Genomic DNA, 24,515 nt, shown 5'->3' on the forward strand with positions numbered 1-24,515 from the left:
AAGAATGAGGCTTGGATAAGACATTTTTGGCAACAGTTAAATGAAAGGGTGGAAATACTATGCATTGAGGACTCACAAAAAATTACCTAAAATGGCATCGCTGAACCCCAGGAGAAACGATTTATACAACTTCACAAAAATAGTAATTTGCGATTTGGGCTGCAGCAGTGTGTATAATGATGGACACTACCTTTGTTTAATGGAATAGATTAAAATCAAAGTAGCATTTGCAGAGTTTACTACTGCTTTAACACAGATAAAAGCCAAGCATGATGAAGGGGTCCTGCGAGACTCCGAAATGTTGCCTTGCTGTAACTATGTGATCGTTCATTAATTCTTTTGGACCCATATTGGTGATCCTCGGTGTGCTGGTGACATTTTCCTGTGCTGGGAGCATGCCGCACGACACGCTCCCAGCAGAGATCAGGGTCTCACTGTGAGCCCTGGGTTCCGTTCTAATGATTGGGACCTGTAACTCCTGATTCCAGGTCACCTGATTTGCTGTGATTCCTCTGATTGGCTATCACAGTGATCAATCACTGTGAAGCCCACCCCCTGTGTTTTCACTCTCTGGATGGAGGAGAGAGATGCAATGCATCTCCCTCTGCCCTTTCAGAGAGAAAAAACATAAGTGTGTGCAAAATAAATAAAATAAAATTAAGAATTACCTAGATGAAGGTTTGATCTAGGCCAGTGCCAGGGTTAGTGTGAGTCAAAGTCAGGATTTTTTTTTTTTTAATTAATATCAATCTCAATTAGTGGCAGATTAAAGAAAAAAGCAAAAATGTGCACTATTATTTCTGGGCCATACTACGGGTACAAAACAACAACATGTGTGGTATCGCCACAATCATCGGGAGCAGGAGAAATTCTTTTGGGTTGTTCTTTGGTGGTAGATTATGGTAGTAACAAGAAATATAAAACTAAAATTTAAAAAAAATATATTTCTTTTTACTATTTTGGGCCAGTTTTCCTTTGATAACAAAAAGAAAAAAAAAAAGTATGGAAATATCCATTACCATTTACCAGCAAATGAAAGCTCAATTTGTCCTGAAAAAAAAAAAAAACAAGGTATAATCCATCTGGATGCACAAAGTATTTGTGATATGTACGGTTTTGCTAACATGTCAAAGTTGCAAAATTGTGGTTAGGCGTTAAGATTTGTTTTACCCTTAGGCACGAACAGGTTAACAACTAAACATGAAGCAGTTGATATTCCACACGGGCAGTTAGTATACAGTCATGTCATGCACGATTATCCAGATTATCCTCCTTTCAGTTCCCACCGGGGTAAAATAGTCCACTCCTCACATTCAGAGATAGTTAAAGCCAGTGACCAAGCAGCAGAATGGAATACTGGGACCCAAGACAACAGGTCTGGCCTGTTGGGAGGCCAGTTATCTTCTAGTAGTCAGAGTATGTCTGTGTATCAGGTTCTTCTGGGTCAGTTTTGTCCAACGAGAATTACTTTTTTTTCTCTCTATTTTGTGGGGCAGGTGAAGTACAAATGTGCACTGGAAGGAAGGTATCAAAAGGGAATTATGAAGGCTTTGAATGCCAGTGCTAGAGGAACCTTAGTCCTAGCAAAAGAGGTAACTTACTTTGGAGGCCATGGTATCCACATCTGGGGTTCGCCATCTCTGCACAGCAGGTTAAAGATGCCAGGGTGAAGGGTCATTGCACTTGGTGAAGGTATTGATGGCTGAAGTAATCCACCTTCCAGTTCACTTTTTTCATGTGGACAGCAGAGACCATTGGACAGTTTTCCTCCATCCATGAGATAATCTGGCTAGCTTCCCTCAAGGCTGTATGATTCCTGGTATCCCCTTGGTGGATGATGTAGGCCACACCTGTGAGGTTGTCTGATTGCTCCTTGACTGGCTGTCCTTTTAAAAGAGGGATCCAGTGGTACAGATCCATCCGTATTGCTCTGAGCTCCAGGATGCTGATGGTAAGCTTGGCTTCTACAGATGAACATGTTCCCTCAACTGTGGATGATGGGCACACTCCTCCTGGGCTGAAAGACTGGTATCTTCTTGTCATCACTTTCCAGTGATATGAAAGGATTGTCCTTCCCATGGTTAAGGCTGGGCTGGAGACCCAAGCTAGGAAATTCCTTGGTTGGCTGGAGAGGAGCATGGGAAGGTCAAGATAGGAGCTACTTGTTCCATGCTAACAATATGTGCTGGAGAGGTCTCAAATAAAATTGGGTGAATAGAAAAGCCTTCGAAGGAGGCAACCATGAGACTAAGAAAACTCATGGAGAATCTCACAGAGGGATGTATTTTTTATCTCAAATCCTGAGCTTGAGTTCCGGAAGAAGACTTTTGCTTTGGGATGTGTCTAGCATCAGACCCAATTATTCCAGTAGAAAAAGAAGGTTGGAGAGCAGTTTTTTAAAAGTTGATCATCTAACCAAAAGCTTGAAGCATCTGAATTGTCCTGTGGGCATTTGTAGATAGCTGGAAAAGGAGAGGAGGCAGAGGTTTATGACCTGGACACCCTGAGTTCTCAGGACAAGAAGAGTAGCAAATATTCTGGGGAGGCAGGGGATAGAACAAATGGCAGTGTGCCAAACTGCAGTTATCGTCTTCTACTGCAAAGAATAGAAAGCGCTGATGAGGTGGATAAATGGGAACATGTAGATCAGCATCTTGGATGTCTACAGATGCCAAGTATTCCACTTATGACAGTAGCAATAAATGATCTTGAGGATTCTATGAGAAACTGTGGAAGGTATTGGTTTAGGTCCAACACAAAATACCCCCCCCCCTACCTTTGGGCTTTGGTACCGTGAACAGGTTTGAATGGAATCCTGTGAACCTGTCCTCTTGGAGGTGCTGGAACAACTACTCTCTGCGACAAGTGATGGTTCAGGCAATTCTGTCCTTGAGTAGATTTTAGCTGAGAGAAGAAAGCAGCGAGGGGGTAGATTCTTGAACTCTACTTTTTACCGCTTTGAAATCATTGATTGAACCCAGAGTTCTGTGAAAGAGGCAAGCTGTAACAATTAGCCCTTTACTCTTAGAAATGAGGACGCCCCTTTATTGGGAACAGGGCTTTAGGGAAGTTTTTATGGGCTTTGTGGGTTAGGTCCTGTGTTGAAATTAAAGATTTGAACTTAGCACTGCAACATTCTGCCTAGGCTTCAGTTCTAGGCCTGTGTGTCTTAAGGAGGTAAAGGCTCCCCAGGAAGGGGATTTTTGAACTTTCCACTGTGGAAAAAGCAGCTTTCCTTTTGTGACATCTTTGATGTCAAGTACCTCAAACCAAAGGCAGTTTCAGCTTGACCAAGTTTTGAGCCATCAGATTCTGTGCACTTGAATGGAAATTACAGCAATTCTGAAAATTCTTTAAATTACTTGTTCTAAAGCATCTACACCAAAGAGAAAAGCAGAAGGCAACTACTTTAACTGTTCAGTTAAAGTACAGGCCTAGAATTCAGGATCATGCGGTTTGTTCATTGACTTAGTCCGCTTAGCTACGGTCTGACAGATGGCAATTGCACCAGTAGAGTAGCTGGTTGCAGAGCTGGGCCTGCAATACGGAACATTTTCAGAGCATTTCAAAACTTCATAACTACAGAATATCTGAATGAAAGATTTTCTATAGGTACAGTAAGATATTTATTTAAGACTGAGATGGCAAGGTCTACCACCGGGACAAAAATGTATTTATTTTTTAACTTTGTTTCTTTGGATACAGCCTTCATTGGTTTTCAGAAAATCTTTTTTGGATTACCCAAATAGTCATATATGGCTCTATTTGTTCAAACACAGGAAGTGTCTTTTTTCAGATTTAGCAGATCTCCTCAAAAAGGGGCATTGCGGGACAGAGGGAGCAACAATGCGAAAGCTTTTGCACACAACAGAAGTAAGCAATTCAATACAGGCTAGCATACTGAGTGAAGCTGTAACATTAGGCACCTGAGGGGGAAAAGTTTTCCCTACCACCTCCAGGTCCCTCTTTATTCTCTTCCATGTCTGTCTCTTCCAGGATGTACATATCAGAATATGACTCCGTAAGAGACCATAGAGCTGGAGAAAGAGCCTAGTATTTGAGATCTAATCAGGGATGGCTATATGAAAGCTGTTATTTGTCCACGAAATTGTGGCATTTTGCAGAAAAGTCTGCTTTAGTCAAATAGGAATGTGCCTGGGAGAGTTAGAATCGGATGCAGACAGGTGTTAAAATGGATTCCTGCTCCGGGGCGAGGGAAGCCTCATCAGTCTGAGTGATGTGTGGGGCTTGGTTAAAGTTAATGCCTGCCCGAGTTTTTGCCGTAGCTCCCTTTTGCATGGTTTCCGCCTACTACGGGTCAGGGTATTCACCTGTGGGGTATCCAAGAAATAGGGTGTGGAAAGAGGGTAGGTATGTCCAGAAAGAGTACACAACAACCTGGGTGTAGACCGTACTGTTGCAATGTCCTCATGGCAAAAGGACAGGAGGTAGCACCTGAGTTATAAAGGCTTTAGGTGGAAGTGACTGTAAAGTGTGCGGCCTGTGGTGTGATTGAATACCTGGTCATCCACCTGAGACTAAGCTTTGAGTGGTTGAGCTTCTGGTTCTTGTATAGGGTCTAGGCTTTGCCAATCACTGAAGACATACCCCCAGAGGGGTCTCCAGGGTGTGGGATCCAAGGGGTTGGATCACAGCCCTACATCTGTATAACACCCTGCGACTAGTGACACATGTTGCACCAAGTGTGAATGCAGAATCCAGTACCTGAGGCAACATTACAAGTTGTCCCCATGATGTTAGGTTCGGGTACACGTACCAAAGTTTTACCATGGCTGCATCAAGACAGGCATACGGTCTCTATTGATTAGAAGACAGCAAAGTGTTCACTGAAGAGTTGATTGAAGAATCCAAAAAAGAAAATAAAACTATTTAACCTAGGAATGATGAGATCCATCAACTTCAGGTACTAGCAAAAAACTGAGAACTTGCAAAGCGGGATATGGGAGTACACCCAGGGGGTTTGTCTTCAAAACCTTGCCAAGTGTCCCATCACCTAAAAGTGCCAGAGTCTCTGGTCTATGAACAGGATCTATGAATACTAAAGCACGTTTTCTGTGTCGCCCAAACAGATTAACCCCAATTGTATTTCTTATGCGTTTGTACCTTAGACACTTTGTAGGTCTTGACAGCTTCATTTTACCACGAATGCAAAACAGTCAGCCAAATTTATACGAAGATAAAATGCCCTCACCTTATCCAGCACCAGAATAAGATGCCCATCTGTATGTCCAATTTTAGTTTTCAGTCTATCAATTGAGTTATTAAGGAGCTCCTGAACTTGTTCTGGTCTAGAGGCACTAAACCCCTGGGCAAAACACTGAATTTGCTGGGTGGTTAGGAGATGGCAGCCTTGCAGGATTGCCTATAAGTTTAAAAATAATGACAGAAGGCATCGGTGAAGACATTTTTCACAAAGCACAACTTCACTTAAATTTTTTGAGGAAATATATAGTAAATGAAATGCAATAATACTGCCTGTCTTAAAACCTTTTCACCCCAACACACAGGGTTAAACATGTATTACAATGAAATCAAATAATGGCAAAAAAAAAAAAAAAAAAAGAAAAAAACCTACAAACATTTCATCAATACCACACCAAATCTACTAAACTTCTAAAACAGGGTTTCCATTCGAATTTCATTTATTGCAGTAACTAGACTGCATGAATCTGGTGGTCTCACACAGGTCTTTTCCCACCATAGTAAGCACTGTAACAATGATTAATATCCACATTTGATGGAATTCTAGTGACCCTTTGCTATTCCTTTTGCCATCCATTCTAATGGTGTTCGTGTATAGAAGATGTTCTGAGGTCTTTATTGCGTGCTATGTCCTGTTACAGCTCTCTAGCTATTCCTAAACAGCAGGTGTGAAACTGTGTAAAAAAACAACACTTTACCTACAAATGCTGGATGAGCAGAACTGCAATACACATGTGCAGTAAATCTGTCCAGGTAACAGAACAGCTCTTCTTTTCGGATCGTGCAGCATCTCACTGTGTTATACCAAATAATTTTGGATTTCTCACCACTTTCTGTGCCAGTGGTTATAAAAGGTTAAAATTGGGAGTATGAACCACAGTATGAGCACAGAGAAAAAAAAAAAAAAAAAAAAAAACGCCACACACGAGATCTAAATTTACCTGGAAACAATAAACAGTTGTGATGATATGTACAGGTTTAATGACACCTGGAAAAGTTTCACATCCAAGTGCAGGAACACCATCGCACCCAATCTAAATGCTGATTTTATTAACCTGTACTTCACTTCCTGAGAGACAAGTACACTTCCTATTGTATATCCAGTGGTGTGGTCCTCTCAGGACTTAGATGATGGTTGTCATTTCAAGGGGGCTGACTGTTCTTGTACAAATTTGCAGTGCTGAATTAGCGCCATCTCAAACCAAGAACTAGCAGTGAGGGACCTGGAGAGAGCATGCAGGTGAGTATATCTTACTTCACCAGGTAAGCATTTCAGGCCTGATTAGCAGTTGATGAGAAGGAATGGAGGAGGTCATCTTTAGCCAGAAGTGAGGCTTTAAACTCACAATTTCAATGCATGTTTTGGCTTTCTCAGTAAGTTTCCAATCTGCTGTTAGGGGACACGTGTAAAAGAACCCTTACACAATGTTATACAGTAAGTTTCAAGGATTCAATCACATTTCAAAAAAAATATTGTATTTTTGATTTATTCATACTGTTTATTACAGACACATTAAATACAATATTTACTTGGTATTCAAATGACAAATTAGCACTAGCCAAGTTTACCTTCAAAAGTCCTGGATCTCTTCTTCTCCAACCACAGGCTACAAGAGCTTTTAAAAGTACCTGGGCTTCTTCATCCAGAGCAGGAGCTGTGCAGGGCGGTAACAAAAGGACCTTCCAACAACCCAAGATCTGTTCAAGTGACTGAATTAAAGCCTGTGTAGAACAGAGAAAGGATTCCCAAATTTCTACCTAAATAGAATAGGCAATGGTCTCATGTACCCATCTACATAAAATATATAAATATGTATAGCGCTTGATTCTTAACGAAATGGTTAGCTAATGCGGTCAGATACATTTTACTAGAAGAACAAGGTGTACAACGTGATTATATGGAATGTTATAACACAACAAATTAATAAAAATCAGTATACAAGGTCCAATGAGGTCTAAAAGCCTTGCAGACCTGTAAGAAAGTTTCTAAAACAAACAATATGGCTTTAGAGAAATGATTACCATCATGGTACCATTGTGGTCAAAATGTTGCACTATACTATGTCAGAGAAAAAATTGTGTTCATACAGTATGGTACATTGAAACCAAAATTTTTTACCTTCTTGCTTCCTCTATCATTTCAAGTATTTAACATTTACTATAACTGTCCTAAACAAACCATCTCAAACCAAGGTGTGGTTCCAGGTCAGTCCATGCTTGCCTGCAACAGTCAAGTGCTCGCACAGCTTGGCAATCGCTATTATGGGAAAATAGATCGAGGCGCACACACATATTCCAAAGCTGCTTCCTTATCAAGTCATAAAATCAACTGCATGTTTTATGCACACAAGTGCTTGGTTATACATTTCTTCCTTCATGCCCACTACACAATTTAACAAATTTAAACTCCACATCTATGAATGTAGGGTGCAGACCTTTCAAACCTGTTCTCCATTCTAGGATCTCATTTAATTCATAGAAACCGTGATACTGGCTTCCATGAATGGAGGAGCTAGGCAGAAACTTATTAGCAATGGTGAAGTTTTGGAGATAATTTTCTTGTTACTTCCCCTAACCATGCTTTCATCTTTTTCTCCCCAGTTGGCCAAGGCCATTTATGTTCATGCATCATCCAGGATCAATACCCAACTGGAATCACTTTGGACTAAGATACTGGCTCACAGATAATCATGAAGACCCTGATGCCTACAACATAGCCTTGATGTTTGTGGTTGTATTTACATGTGATCTAACACAGATTACTGGTAATGCTTTGTATATGGTACAAGTGTACCTTATGAACACAATGGGGTTGATTCACTAAAGGCAATTAGTCTGCGCTTTAAGTGCAGATCTGAGGGGACGTTCTGCCGATTTCTATCATCTAATCATATGCAAGCAAAACTTTTTTTTTTTTATCCATGCATATGATTGGGTATTCTTTGTAAAATGAAACTTTGCCTCATTTACTAAGCTCTGGAGAGCATAATTTGTCTTTAGTAAATCAACCCCAATGTTTTGATCCTACAGCCATAAGTCAAGCCCTTGTGGGTGACTACAGAAGCCAGTCAAATCAACTTACCTTCATGCTGCCATCCAGAGCTGTGCGTCCTTCCCACCATTCTTTTTTATCTGTTAAATTGTTGACAATTTTCTGCTGCTTCTGAATGTCATCAAACTCCTGCAGAGCTGAGCTAAGGGACAACTATATATACAAACACACAAAATATAAAAAAAATGAGTAACTCCAGCTATTAACTGTCTCTTAACGCATGTACAACATGCTCAGGGGACTATATACCTCCACTCTTGAAGAGCTAATTATAAATTAATGGTGTCTCCTATTGAAATCCCTATATGTACACAGTTACACTGAATTTTAGTTTTTTCTTCCTTTTTTTTTTTTTTTACACATGAAAGATAAACATGAACTCTAGAAACCACAGAAGGTAGTCTTGCCTTAAGCTGGGCTGTTGGTATATGAACAGTAACAGGCGCATTTCCTTGTTCAAGTCTGCAGAGTAGTAGAGTATCTCCAGGGTTTCTTTGATGGGAGTCAGCCAGGGTCAATATACACACTACAGTGTCTGTAAAACAGAAAAGAAAAGAAAATAAGTAGTGTATATGCCAGTTTACTAAAAAAAAAAAAAAAGAAAGAAAAAAAGGCAAAAGAAACTTACTTGCGGGAATTTCCTGCAATTGATCCTTGAATGCATGCATTTCTATAGATTGCTTTGGAAATTGAAAAAATGCTTCCAGCTGTGACAGGTATTTAATTTGGGGGTCCTTTTGATCACCGAGACTCAAACATTGTAGCTTATCAGATACATCTCCTAAGCCTTCCTTCTTCAGTTTCCTAAGGGAGGGAAAAACCCAAGAACTCAAAACAATGGGACTTTTGTACTTCACATAAAATCTATTTCTTGGCGTACACTGAGGAACACAGAAATTCAGATTCAGTCAAGGTTATACACGAGGACTGGGCAGTCTTTCTAGTCTACTAAGGGACAAAGGAATTCAGATACAAAATTAGATGTTCAAAAACAATCCAACTGAGTGATAGGAAACACAGCATATAATTGTCAGCAAGGAACACTGGGGACCATCTGCAGGCCAGGAGCCACCTAAACAAAGGATGCCTGAATCTGAATGGATGGGGTTAGGCTGCCTTAACTAGGTGGACTGCCAACATGACCAGAGATTGATCATGGAGGATCAACCTGAAGTTCTATACCAGCCTGTCTCAACCAGGGTGCCTTTAGGTTTCTTCAGGGGTGCCTTGGCAAAATGTCTAAAAATTGCCCAAAAATTGTATACAGGCCAACAGGTGGGACAAGTCTGCCTTTTAGTTACACAAAGCAATAGTAACAGTAAAGTGGCAAGAAAGTGGCCAGATATGCTTATTGCACCACATCCCTTAGAATTAAGGAAATTCAGTAGTAAGGATGGGACTTTCAGGGTGCATGAACATGAATACCAAACATATTAAAAAGATATAGAATTTTATTTAAAATTTTGAAAACAAAGAAAGAAATACAGAAACATAAAACAATTTCAGTACTAAGCATGGAACCGAAACTAGAACTGATTATATAAATGTAGTTACACCCTACACGTTTCGCCCTCACGGGCTTCTTCAGGGGAGATTTTTGAAGAGATTTCACTGCCGAGGAAGTCTAAAAGCATAGCAAAAAAAAAAAAAAATCTATTTATCTCTATCTCTCAATGGCTCACCCTGGATGTGAAGGCCTACAGGTTCAAAAGAGTTGTAGAGTATATAATGGGCATCAAATATCCATCTAGGCATAATAGAAGATTACAAAAAAAAAATTATGTAATTTTTTTATGGAGGATATGAGGAGGAGATCATAATTCATTAAGTGCTTGAGGTAAAAAAAAACAGTTTTACCTGTTGAATGTTGTAGAAGGATATATGGGTTTAACCTAACAAGGATCTAATTGACCTATACGTCCAAAACCGTAATAGAGGAAATAATGGTGTATTTGATACACTGTTTGTATTGGATATATTAAAAGTTGTTTGGTAATTATAACTTTTTTTATATACTTTTAGACTGCCTCGGCAGTTGAAATCTCTTCAAAAATCTCCCCTGAAGAAGCTCGTTAGGGCGAAACATGTAGGGAGTAACTACATTTATATAATCAAGTTTGAATTTTCAGTTCCAGGCTTAGTACTGAAATTGTTTTTTGGTTTCTGTATTTATTGGTTTTAAAAATATGAACTAAAATTATATATCTTTTTAATATGTTTGGTATTCATATTCATGCACCCTGAAAGTCCCATCCTTTCTATTGAATACACAAAACAATAGGTTTTCATTGTGCACCATTACGACCTTCTAGCCACCGGCATCATGACAACCAATGACATCAGTTGAGGATATCATCTGCCTGCACAGCATCCTTGTTCGACTCTCCCCTGCCCCTCTTCATCAGTGCTGGGATCACATTAGCTCAGTGATGGAGAAAAACTGAGGGAGAAGAGACACACTGGAATACTAGCCAGTATCAGTGTGCAAAAGTGTATTTGCTCTGGAAGAATAAATCACCTCTAATGTTGGGTGTCCTACATGTGTGGATATTGCTGCAATATAAAAAAAAAACTATTAGAATAGTTTCTCACTTTTTATAATGGGGTGCTTCTTTAAAATTATGGACAGTCTTGAGGCACCTATTTTAGAATGGGTTGCCTCAAGACTGTCCCTAATTTTAAAGGGAGCCTCAGGACTGGCCATAATTTTAAAGGGTGTCTTGACTGAAAAAAGGTTGAGAAACTGTTCTAGACCAAGATGGAGAAGGTCACCAGAAGAAAAAAAAAGGACTCCACACAGAAGAGAAACCAAAAATGAGAAGTTGATCAACCAAAACCCACCAATCACAGGTGTCTAACTGAACAAAACAGTGAGGAGAACCCCCACAAAAAGCAGATTCCAATGGGAAACTAATACAAAAACCTGGGCAAGAAGAAGAAAAAAAAAAAAATTGGGTCTACCTGGGAAATGCCTACCATCTCCCAATCCTAAGGGTCAAGGGGGAGGGGGGGAACAAAAAACAAAAAACTGACTACAGGGAAGTTGCCTAATCAGACAGCTAACCTCACTAAACAAGGCACACCAGAATATGTGCTATATTAGTAATTAGGCCCACAGGGAAGTTACCGACCACCATGCTTAATAAAACAAACTTTCTTTAAAAGGACACTGAGCATTTGCCCATGGATCTGATGGAGTTTTGATGTCTGCAGCAAGCCATTACAACTGAAGCATAAGGCTCCAGACATTTTTTCTACCCGCCCTCTGAAACTAGAGTCCATCCTGACTAAGGAAAGATCCCTTAAGAGGGAATTGACCCAGTCTGACAGATTAAGGTCATTGCCAACACAAAATGGAGGACAGAACCAATCAGTCCAAGCTAGGATTGGGGAGGAATTCTAACTGCTTGTCAGTAGATTCTTTAAAAGGAAAGCACACCTTTCAATTGATTAGGGGTGCTCCTATTCAGGTGACACACTGAGTGAACCATCCACCATTTAACAAATTTCTTCTCAAAAGGAACATTTTCAGCACACTTTCAGGCAGGGCCAGTGTCACGGATCCAGCCCGCATGCACACGCCCACAGCGACTAGCTACCAGAGGTGTGCACGTCCGACCGTGACTTGGGGTAAGAGGGAATGAGGGGGGTTTACTTTGAGTATAGAAGACCGGCCGTGATGCACTTTCAAAGCCTGCACTACCTCTGGCCACCACTAGAGGGAGACTGCACTCCAATCCAGCTGGCAGACCACACACAGGCAGATACGAATCTTATATACAATCTGGTGCACTATTAGGGTTGGGGAGCAGTCTAGCAATTGAAACACCCTTCTAGGATTCCTCCAGGTATCCTACAAGCTAGAACCCCGGTGTTAATCACTCTTCCACTGTCCACACACAACAAATGGTAGCTTGCCACCACCCAACAGTTTATCCGCAGACTGGTCTGCTGGGCCACCACACACACACACACACACACACACACACACACGTCTGGCAGATCTGCTACTTTACAATCTGCCAACACGTAGTGCAATTGCATACAGATTGGCAATGAATTTGACCGAGCATATAAAGACACTAAAATACAATACAATCTCTCCGGAGATATGAGCCCGAGCTTAAGTACCCAGAAGTCACTTATTAATTTTATGGTTTAATATCCCGAAAGTGGGCAGTGCATAAAATATGTACAAAGAAAAAACAAGGAAAATGCAAAAAGACACACAATTGGCTATGGACTATAAAAGGGAATAAAATACAGAAATAAAAGTTTTACCAAGAGTTATCCTGCGAATGGAGCAAGTCAGAGAAAGTCCTGGATTCGCCAGTCAAATAGAACCGGCTCCGTACAAATCACACCGTCCATATCTCAGGGTCCTCAATTTATTGAAATATGGACGTGGGCTAGACATTAGCCCTTGGCCAATCGACCCTGGGGGGTGTTTCAGTACCAGCCCACAGGATGTTCTGGGTTCTGAAGTGCCCAAAGTCGATTGGACCAGGAACGGTTTGAATCACCAAGTCAGGGATAGAATGTCCGACACCAGCGCATCAGTCCGATCATGACAGTACCAATCGCTGTTCAGCTGTCGCAATCAGGCACCATATAACCGTATTCTGCGTTTCTCTGGGATTCTACAGATGCTAGAAATAGTTTTACATGTAGATGGAGCCTACAGTGTGTCCAATCAGAAGGAAGTATTGTCATCTCTCTGCAACTAATATTTTAGTTTTCATGAGAGATGAAATATTTTCCTTTGATCTGCTGATACAAGTCATTGCTTGACAGACACTCCTGGTCTCCTGCTGCTTACCGAAGCTGAAATGGCTGGAGCTCCTCTTTTAGCCTTCAAGTAGGTGGCAAAGTCTGACTACATAGGTGACGTTTTATTGGCATTCAGGTGTCACCTTCAGCCTAGAAGCTGCTCTGTCCTTTCAGACGCTAATTGGTGAACATAGGTCTCTGACTGAATACTGAACACTAGACCTAGGATTACATATTTCTACTGATCACCACCTCACATCTCAGCTACTCGAATCTTACATTTATGTTACAGCCAGGATCCCTCAGGGTGCTTCCACTACACATCGAGGAATGCCTCAAATAGCTAGTGCAAGGGGCAAGTTCATCGCTACAGTAGGAGCTCTAAAAGTCCAAAAGACTCAGTAGGTTGATCCTTCAATTGCAAGGTAGTATATGCGCTGCATCAATAGGGTTCAACATGAACCCCGTAATACTGAGGAGAGAGCAGGAAACTACAGTGCCAGTCTCTTTATAAATAGACTATTGGGACTCTGAATCCAAGTCACATATGGTCACTTGGACTAGTAGTTTAACCAGATCAAAGACCTCTGGCAGGTCAGAGATAAGCTCTCCAGGGAAATGAGCTGAGGCAGGTTGAGAACCTTTATGGCCAATGTGCGTGCAAAGTTAAATGAGTCATCAAAAATCTAGAGTGGTTGTAGAAGTCCCTGAGGACAGGGCAGGGGCCTAAGCCCCACTCAATGTAGCTGAGGAAGACTGCGAAGAAGACGACAACCCTATAAGAGGGGTACCAGGTTCTAGATTACAGCTAATGATTCCCTCAAACGATACCATGTAAATTCCTCCGAACTGCTAGAGGAGTAGGGGCTGGATTCTCATGCAGTAGCAGAACCACCCTTATGCGTCCCTGTGCACATAAATGTTGCAGCTGCACAATGGAAATATAACTAGGCCTGAACTGCAAAGCCTTACCTAATCACAAAACCCAAGATTGCTGGTAGTTTTGAGGGTCAGACAGCTGGAGGTAACCAGGTCACTTGGTCAGTGGTAACAGACCAGAGATCAGTGTTTAGCAAGATGATTCTTCCATATTGAATGATGGGAGAAAGTACATGAAGCACGATTGACACTAACCCCGCTGGTGATGTCAGCAGTCAGTGTGAACCCTTTACCCTGGGTACCAGGAAATTTAAAAGGGTGCCCAACAATGTGGCTAGAGAGGTAGCCCTTTATGCTTTAGCCCGACTAGCACTACTAACAAAGTCTTGAAACATGTTCGCAGCTCTGAACATGAAAAGTGCTCCACAGATAAATTAACCAGTACACTCAGGTCAGGAAAGTGCCACAATGCAGAGCCCAGTGCCATAAAGAACATTCCAAGCTAGCCCCACGTCTGGTCAAGAAAACACCAACCAGGTAGCTGCTATCTGTACCAGCAGCAGGAACGCAACACACAGATGCAAAATAATAATTTTCCATTAATAAAATAGCTGCAAGAGCATGTTCTATTCTGCCATGTTTCACATTAGGCATAGTGCGTCCTCAAACGCATAAATATATAATGAAGAATCTTATGTCGCATCTCACTGTTTGGCATTCCTGTTGCTAGTGTACAATTGATTGCTTCAGTGAAAACACCATAGCTGTGATTGTAGAGCCTGATATTGCCACTAGCAGCATTTGAAAGATTTGACAGATAGCTGCTAAATAGAGACCAGCTCAAGCACCTAGGTACGATAAATCCTGACTGAAGTAAATGGTAGAGGAATCCACAAAATGAAAAACGAAAAAAAGGCCATCACAGATTGCTTAGACTTTTTCCATAAGAGCTTGGGGGGGGGACCCCCCTCAAACCAAAACACATTCCTCCAAGGACACTAGAAAAAGCTGAGGTATGATGGGCAGAGGTGGGGTTATACTAGGGGCTGGCTTACAACTTGACTGATCCTCTCGGAAGCAGCAGCATAATCCCCCCAATTGTATCTGACTTCCCGTGTTCCTCAACAGATGAAAAAAAATGAAGCTAAACGATACGGCAGCCCATGTGGCCCATTGAATTGCATTCTGAATAAATCTCAACTGAGCAAGAATCACATACAGATCATTTACTGAATACAACAAGCAATAGAATACTGTATTAACAATGGAAATAAATAAGAAACTACCTTTTACATGATTAGAAATAATAATAATAATAAAAAAAAAAAAAAGTGTTACAAGGCAGCTTTTAAATTAATATAAACTATATTGCCAAAAAGTATTGGGACACCCCTCCAAATCTTTGGATTCAGGTGTTCCAATGACCTCCATGGCTATAGGTGTATAAAATCAAGCACCTATGCATGCACACTGCTTCTACAAACATTTGTGAAAGAATGGGTCACTCTCAGGAGCTCAGTGAATTCAAGCTTAGTACCGCAATACGTTGCCACCTGCGCAATAAGTCGATCCGTGAAATGTTCTTGCTACTAAATATTCCACAGTCAACTGTTAGTATTACAACAAAGTGGAAGCAACTGCAAACAACAGCAACTCAAAGTGGTAGACCACGTAAAATGACATAGCAAGGCCAGCGCATGCTGAAGCACACAGTGTGCAGAAGTCGCCAACTGTCTGCAGAGTCAATAGCTAAAGACCTCCAAACTTCATGTGGCCTTCAGATTAGCACAACAGTGCGTAGAGATCTCCATGGAATGGGTTTCCATGGCCGAGTGGCTGCATCCAAGCCTTACATCACCAAGTGCAATGCAAAGCGTCGGATGCAGTGGTGTAATGCATGCTGCCACTGGATTATAGAGCAGTTGAGATGTGTTCTCTGAAGTGACGAATCCTGATTCTCTGTCTAGCAATCCGATAGAAGTGTCTAGGTTTGGCAGTTGCTAGTACAGTTCTTGCCTGACTGCATTGTGCCAAGTGTAAAATTTGGTGGAGGGGGATTATGGTGTGGGGTTGTTTTTCAGGGGTTGGGCTTGGCCCCTTAGTTTCAGTGAAGGGAACTCTTAAGGTGTCAGAATACCAAGACATTTTGGACAATTTCATACTCCCAACTTTGTGGGAACATGTTCCAACATGACTGTGCACCAGTGCACAAAACAAGTTCTATAAAAAGGATGGATGAGCAAGCTTGGGGTGGAGGAACACCTTTGGGATGAATTAGAGCAGAGACTGCGAGCCAGGCCTTCTCATCAGACATCAGTGCCTGACCTCACAAATGCGCTTCTGGAAGAACGGTCAAACATTCCCATAGACATTCCCATAGACACAGAGTTGAGGCTGTTATAGCTGCCAATGGTGGGCCAACTCAATAATGAACCCTACAGACAGACTGGGATGCCATTAAAGTTAATGTGCGTGTAAAGGCAGACGTCCCAATACTTTTGGTAATATGGCATATGTCATAATTCATTGCCATTTCCATCTCAAACAAGCTTTCAAACATAGGCCTTATAAGCTATATATTTTTTCTTCCAATAGAATTTATTAAAAGGTATAACAAGAATGTTTACTAAAGCATCACTCACCTCAGTTTTCGATGAATGTCACTGAGCAACTGGTGTCTCAGTGTGATGGAAACAGATTCACTAATCAGAAAAGCGGTCATATAGGGGTCTTGTCCACCACAACAGAGGGCAAGAAGTCGGCACAGTCTTGCATACAAGACACAAGGAGGAAAATGGGCTACAGATTCCAAAGCTTCTTTGAGAAGGAATGACACGGGTTTCAGATCCGAGGCACCTGAATAGGCAAAATTAATAAAATAAAATAAAAAAATAAAAAAATTATGAAAGGCCTGAGGGATAAACTTCTAAAAAGGAGAGGCTGGAGGAATTTAAAGTGGAACTTTACTCAAGAATTATAAAATTGTAAAATTTGTGACGAAGCAGTATTCTTATCTGCTTGTTCATAATGTGCATAGCTCAATGTACAACTCTGGCATCTGCCAAGATTCATGAAATTGCGTGCATGTACAGAACTGACATCCCAGCCTGGCCAATCAAAATGCCTGAAGATGGGAACCCATAAGACAACCAGCAGAACATGTTAGCAGCCGTGGGCCTTTTTCACTGGAGTGGAAGAGAGTATAGTTCCACTTTAACATGTACAGCCTTAAGCGAAGTAGGGAAAGGGAGGACATATTTGAAACATAAGTACATTAAAGTGATATTAAAGGCTTATTTATTTTTTGAAAAACATCATACTTGCCTTCTCTCTGCAGTGGTTTTGCACAGAGCAGCCCAGATCCTCCTCTTCTTGGGTCCCCCACCGACGCTCCTGACCCCTCCACCCTGTCGGATGCCCCCACAGCAAGCCACTTGCTATGGGGGCATCCACTGCTCTGTGTGTCCATTCACACATGGAGCCGCGGCTCGGCCCCGTCCCCTCTCTCGTCAATGGCTCATTGGCTGTGATTGACAGCTGTCTCGGCCAATGAGAGGGTGTCCCTGGATTGCCAAGACTCCAGTGCACATCGCTGGATCAAGACGGGGCTTAGGTGAGTATTAGTGGGGATTAGGGGAGCTGCTGCACAGAGGTGTTTTTTTTACCTTCATGCACAGAATGCATGAAGGTAAAAAACCTTGAGCCTTTACAACCACTTTAAGGTCGCGAAAAAGGTTCAAGAGTGCATTATTTCAATATACAGCCAAGATCAAGAACCTCAAACTAGCAAAAGGGACATTCAAATCTAATCTCTGGCACAGGTTAAATAAATTATATGCATACACACACACACACACACACACACACACACACACACACACACACTTTCCCAAAAAAGTATTAACACACACACCCACTATATAAAAAGGAATTTGGAGGAGCCGAGAGCAACAAAAAGGTACTTTTGTGAGTTAAGAATGCATACTTAAATAGAATTTTTTTTTTCCAGTTTAGGGTCACTTTAAGAAACACAAGGTCAGAAGAATGGAGTTAATTAGGACATCCCAAAAGCAGTCTGAGGGTCAGGCAACACAGCAAACAAAATGCTAATAAGCCCATAAAACAAGGTAAAACAAACTGGTGCCAAACTGCTGCACAGAGACCTGCCTGAAGGAACTTGCGTTTGAATCTGGTATCAGCTGAGGATTGAACATCCACCAGGTAAAACTTAAGAAAACATGTGAAGAAAAGACCAAGTGTCATCCTTGCAAAACAGAGGCCCAATGCTGAAAGTTTAAAGAGGCACTCACTGATCTAGGGGAGTTTGCCTTGGCTAAAAAAAAAAAAAAAAGTGTAATATTTTCTCAAAAATATTCCCCCATTCCTATTCTATAAACATTTCAACCTGACTGGGAAGAAAAAAAAAAAAAAAACAACACAAAAAACCAAATCAATCATACTTGCCTATATCCTTGGGATTTTTTTTTTTAAAGCATACTTTTTGTCCCGTCTCAGTGCTGCCTGGGTTCCTGTTCCTGCACGACCATTTCTAAAATGCCCATGACACTACCATACTGCAAATGCACAAGAGGTAGTGCATGATGTGATGTGCTTCATCTCGTGCATGCAGCACACGACACTACAGGCATCTGTACTCCTTTCCCTGAGATCTCAGTCAAGTGTCCCCCCACCCCTTCTTCCTTAATCATGGAAAGGTCAGCATACGGCCTTCCAAGCTCTGCAGTTAAGAACTTTGATTGAGAAAAATATATGTTAAAAGGCCAAGTTCACCTTTTGGAGTATGTTACACATATATTTAGAGTGTATTTAGAGTGCAACATGTTCCAGCCTCAGCTCTCGATTCCCCCCCCCGCCTCCATGACCGTACCCCCTGGCACATTTTAAAACAGGCCAGCTGTTCTCAATGGACTGCAAGAGTGCTCATAGCACTCTTAGTTCACACTTTCTACTACTGTCAAACAAAAATCCTGTACACAAGTATTGGCAGAAAGCTGTGGGCAACTCTGGTACCCTGCTTATTAGTGCAGGTGGGATAATACAGTGATACCTTGGTTCGCGAACAGAAGAGTTCGCAAAAATTTGCTTCGATTCATGAACTCTGCTTCGGTTGAGGAACACGAGCCGCGGCCACCTTCCCTGCTCTGATACACGGTCCTGACTTCATGTAGGCGAGATTGCGGACACAGACAGACACTGAAAGTGTACTGTGAAGACACTTACAGTACTGAAAAGCTTTTTAGCACATACTGTATAGTACTGTACATCCCTGTGTACCCTTGCTGTAAAGCTTTTTTTGTGTGCTTTTCAGCACATACTGTAATGGATATCCAGTATGGCTCCAAAGAAAATTTAGAGCAAGCATGGTGGTAAGAAGAAAGTGCAGAGCGGTATTGAAGGTGACAAGGATGTGCAGAGCAAGCATGTTAAAAAGTGCAGAGCGGTAATAAAGGTGACCAGAAGCACCACCCCAATATAACTAATGAACAGAATGTTGAAATTTGATGAATGTAACATGGTCTTTCATTTCCAGAGGATCATGCAGCACAGGAAAAGACAAGTGACATTGGGCAGATTTTTGATCAAAACTGAGCCTGCAGCTAAGGAGACAAAGAAAAGCGGAAACCCCTGAAGAAGATCTCCCCAATGTTTGTATGGAGGGGGACTCTTTCCTCCGAATAACCACTTCCCATCCGCCTTCCTGTCCTCTATGCCAGAAGTTGAGACGAGCAAAAATAGTGTTCTCTCTCTCTTCATATTGTACTTAGTTTCATATTTTTGTGTTTCAAATACAAAAAAAAAAAAAAGTTCAGAACGGATTAACCTTATTGGAAAATTTTCATCAGTTGGCGACCATGTTCATAGGGGTCAGAACAGATTAACCTGATTTACATTGAACCCTAGGGAAAATTTTGCCTCGATTCGTGACCAGAGTCGTGGAACGAATTAAGTTTGTGAACCGAGGTATTACTGTACCTGCATTGTTCTTCCACAGCGTGCTTTTGTGTAGTTTTGGTTTATCCAGTTTTACCACTTCCCGCCTGCCTGGGGGGGGGGGGGGGGGGGATGGAGAGAGGGCTATCAGGGCTGTGCTGTGGTGAGATCGGTCACCAGCTGTGTACCTCGGAAACGGCCGATGACAGATCTGTGTAACGGCCCTGTTGCCAGTACCTTATGACCTGTTGTGACCAATCACAGCAGATCACATGACCGTTTTAAACAATGGATGGCTTCCTTTCATGCCATCCATTGTATAGAAGTGTGTCTAAGTGTGAATGGTCACAGTGATCACATGCACAGGCTGGGCCAATTACAGCCCATCTGTGTCATGTGATTAGCCATGGCCACTCACAGCTAATCACAACAAAAAAACCTGAATGAATCAATTAAATTCAGTTAAATGCTTGCTTATAGCAAAGAAATTCTTTGCTATAAGCAATCAAATTGTGTAAAAAACAAACAAAAAAAAAAAAAATACTGATCACTTCCCCAAAGTAGTACAGTGTTACTATGGTAACATTATACTACTTTGGTCAGTGTAATATGCGAAAAAAAAAAAAAAAAAAAAGGAGAATTTAATAAAAAAAAAATGTATAATTTTTTTTTTCGTACTGTCACCAGTAAGTGTCCCTGATCACCGCCACACCAGTTATATGATGCTGTACTGCACCGGTGACAGTATGTTTAAAAAAAAAAAAAAAAAAGTGAAAATTGTTAATTTTTTTCAATTTTCCAAAAAAACAAAACAAAAACAAAACAAAAAAAAAAAACACTCGCCATGTCGCTTAAGAAATACGTCAGACTGTCTACTTTACAAACAGGGGTCATTTGGGGGATATCTGTACTGTTCTGACATTTTTGGGCCTCAGAAAATTAGATTGAGTGTCAGTACTTCAGGATTGAACAATTTTCAAATATATCCCATAGTTTCTGAACTCTAACTTTTCTACATACTAAATAATAAATACTGATTTGGGTTATTTTCACCAAAGAAATGTAGCAGAATACATCTTGGCCGAAATTTATGAAGAACAACTATTTGCTAATTTTTTTAAAAATAGAAACAAAGAAAAAAACGTGTTTTTTTTTTTTTTTTAAATTTTCGGTCTTTGTTAATTTACAAAAAGTAAAAACCCCAGTGGTGATTAAATACCACCAAAAGAAAGCTCTAGTTGTGAACAAAATGATAAAAATTTAGTTTGGGTAGTTTTACATGACCAAGCAATTGTCAAAGTGTGAGAGCACTGAAACCTGAAAATTGGCCAGGGCAGGAAGGGGGTAAAAGTGCCTGGTATTGAAGTGGTTAATGTGCGTGGGTATCCCCAAATACTGTGCTTTATACCTTTAGAAAGGAATTGTTTAATTTGACAGAATCCACCCATCAGAAGCATTTTTTAAATGTTTTGATGCCCTTTCACTGGGACAGGCAGGCCCATTATTTGGTTCGGGGATTAGCCCACCCTTTTACATTTGTATGGTACAGTTTGTATTTTTTTTTTTTTTTTTTTAAATAATAATTGGGAAAGAAAGATGTGGGCAATATCTGCAGGAGCCTGACATTGCCCCATGATCTGCTAATAGGGGTGCAATGCTTTTGAGAAAACAAAACAAAAAGAAGCAATTTTATTTTTTACCTGCAAAAACACGTGCATTTATTATTTTTTCAAAATGGTGAACTTAGCTTTTGTATTTCAATGGTTTTTATTAATTTTAAACAGTATAAAACAGAGGCAACAAAACACGCCCACGCAGGGGCTATCAATTGCACCGATAGAAAATGTATAATAGAGCAGACAACGCTCTAATTCCAATAAGGCAAAACGCATGCCCGCGCAGGGGCTATCAATGGCACATAGGTTACAATAACATCAGTGAAACTCAGATTATTGCAACTAAAGACAGCTGTCCACTGTCACATCAAAACAAACAGAAAAGGAAAGAAGAAAAGCAGAGAAGAAAGAAAGAGAAAAAACAAAAACACACACCAGAGAGCAAGGGTCCATGAGTGCCAATACAAAACTCCATCACCTCCCTACACTGGCCGGGGGGAGCGTGGGACAGGCATATTGCAACCACGGTTCCCATATTTTCAAAAATTTATGTTGAGAGTCATTGCATATACTCGACATCTGTTCATTGAGCATCATAGTAGTCATACGATCCCGCACCCCCTGAAAAAGTACAAACGGACCCTTCCAGGCCTGGGCAATTGTCCTAGTGGCCGATAAAAACAAATAGGAAGCCAATCGCTGCTGACGAGCAAAGAGGCCCGGTATGGGGCAATGAAGCAAAGCATACCGAGCATCCCGGCGTATGGAGAGATGAAACAAAGTGAAAAGGAGGCCAAACACACGAGACCAAAAACGAACCAACCTCGGGCATGACCACCAGATATGCAGTACATCTCCACGATGGCCACAGCCCCGAAAACATCGATCACTACAGGCAGGGTTAGCCTGGGCCAAACGAGCCGGCACCCAATACCAACGAAACAATACCTTATAGGCTGCTTCCAGCGTGGTCGTATTAAACGAACATTTAGCTATGAGTGACCAGGCTTTATTCCAGTCCTCCGGATCCACAGCCACTCCCAGGTCGCGTTCCCACTGAACTACATATGAAAGAGAAGTGTGCGACGAGCATCTGTTCAAAGCTGCGTAAAGAAGGGAGATAAGGCCCGGGGCGCCCGGACGCTGCTGGCAAAGCCGTTCAAAGGCAGATGTCTGATATGGGAAAGCAGAAGTGGCCCTCAGCGAGAGTAGCCAGTGCCGCAATTGAAGGTACCGAAAAAATTCCGCTGGGGGAACATACCGAGACTCCCAGAGGACATTCCAGGTGGGAAAGGACCGAAAAATCAAAAAGTGTCGCACCTGTGAGAAACCATGAGCCACCCACCAAGAAAATGCCCTCGGGTGATCTAGACCCGGTGGGAAAAGAGGGTTATTAACGATTGGAAGCAAGGGCAAGAAAGGTGACATCAGGCCACTGGAGTAACGTACCGAGTCCCAGACTCGTAGGCCATGGAGCAACATCGGACTCAGCACCGTAGGGCGCAGGGCAGGGGGAAGCCATAGAAGTGTCGATAGTGCGATAGGGGCACAATTAGGCAGTTCCAGCAGGACCCAGAGAGGAACATCGGAGGAAGCGTGCAACATAGACAGCGGGGCAATTTGGCTCGCCTGATACTTAGTTACATTGGGTACCCCAAGACCACCTTGGAGTCTATGAGCAAAGAGCGTATTTCTAGAAACTCTGGGATGCTTATTGGCCCAGATAAAACGCATAAACTTCGCCTGAAGCAACCGAAGAAAATGAGGGGGAACTTGCACTGGGAGGGTGCGAAAATAATATAACAATTTCGGCAAGATGGTCATTTTCACTGAATGAACCCGTCCTATCCAAGACAGGTGCGGAAATTGCCAGGAATGCATAAGAGAAGATAAGGAGCTAAGCAAAGGATAATAATTTGCAGCAAAAAGGGAGTCATAGGTGGGGGTCAAGCGAATGCCCAAGTATTCAAGAGAAGAGGAAGCCCACCGGTAAGGGAAGTGGGATTGTAGGCGCGAAACCAAATCTGAAGCCAAAGTAATATTGAGAGCAACGGTTTTATCCAAATTAATACGTAGACCCGAGATCAAGGAAAAGCGCTCAAGAACCCGTTGCAAATTAGGAAGCGTCGTCAGAGGATTAGTAAGGGTCAAGAGGGCATCGTCCGCAAAGAGGCTCAGCTTAAACTCCTGTCCCGCGTATGGAACCCCCGATACATTGCAGTCGGTCCGGAGCGCTAAAGCCAGTGGCTCAAGCGCCAGGACAAAGAGCGCCGGGGACAGCGGGCAGCCCTGCCTCGTCCCTCGCCCAACAGGAAAGGGATCCGAGAAATACCCAGCGTATTTAACGGAAGCCGAAGGAAAGGAATACAAGGCTTGAAGTGAACTTAGCTTTTAATAAAGAAAGAAATTTTAGGTGACAATAGTTTGTTTTTCTGTGAGGAGAAGTCCATTCTCCTAGGACACTAGCAAAAAATGGAAGCATGTTAGTTGGAGAGGTTATACCTGGATACAGCTTTTTAAGAATGTTTAATTCTTTTGTAAGCAGCATAACCCAGTCTCAGAAAACCTTCTGACCCTGTGTCCCCCAATGAATGATTAAAAAATATGTACAAAACCACTATAAAATTCCCTTTAACTCTTTCCATACATCTTAACCACTTGAGGGTGTAGGTTATTAGAGCCTGTCCTGATATCAGGGGGAGCTTCCTGGTATTTTGCCTCTACCTAACCAGAGGGATCTCCCTTCAGGTGAGCCCCTACCCATGTACTTGGTGGACCAGAATTGGCTGGTCCCAAAGGAGCAGTGATACACCTGCCTTCGGTCTAGGTAGGGTACTTTGCTCTGGTCAGAAGACTTCTGCTCCGGGGGTTCAGGGTTTTGAGGCCCTTCCTATTTGGAGGTTTGGCCATTTCTAAACCCTCGTTTACGTTTGTGTGCTGTGAGTTCATGGTTCAATTTTTTGCTTGAAAGAAACAAAAACAAAATAAAAACAAAAATACACATTAAAAAAAACACTGAATTG

General features: G+C 41.8%; 1 protein-coding gene across 3 annotated transcripts in view; it reads right to left on the reverse strand.

Annotated features, from left to right (window-relative positions):
* ESPL1 (extra spindle pole bodies like 1, separase) overlaps positions 1–24,515 on the reverse strand; it is an 80,942-nt gene that overhangs the window by 16,014 nt on the left and 40,413 nt on the right. For all 3 annotated transcript variants that reach the window (XM_089691455.1, XM_089691454.1, XM_089691453.1), the window contains exons 21-26: positions 16,567–16,780; positions 8,904–9,079; positions 8,683–8,810; positions 8,306–8,428; positions 6,793–6,945; positions 5,213–5,383 (exon numbers count right to left, since the gene is read on the reverse strand). In XM_089691455.1, the coding sequence (XP_089547581.1) occupies positions 5,213–5,383; positions 6,793–6,945; positions 8,306–8,428; positions 8,683–8,810; positions 8,904–9,079; positions 16,567–16,780 (965 nt within the window). The remainder of the gene's footprint in view (positions 1–5,212; positions 5,384–6,792; positions 6,946–8,305; positions 8,429–8,682; positions 8,811–8,903; positions 9,080–16,566; positions 16,781–24,515) is intronic.

This window comes from Staurois parvus, unplaced genomic scaffold (genome assembly GCF_062004578.1).
Source record: "Staurois parvus isolate SC_StPar_1 unplaced genomic scaffold, SC_StPar_1.0 ptg000562l, whole genome shotgun sequence".
NCBI lineage: Eukaryota > Metazoa > Chordata > Amphibia > Anura > Ranidae > Staurois > Staurois parvus.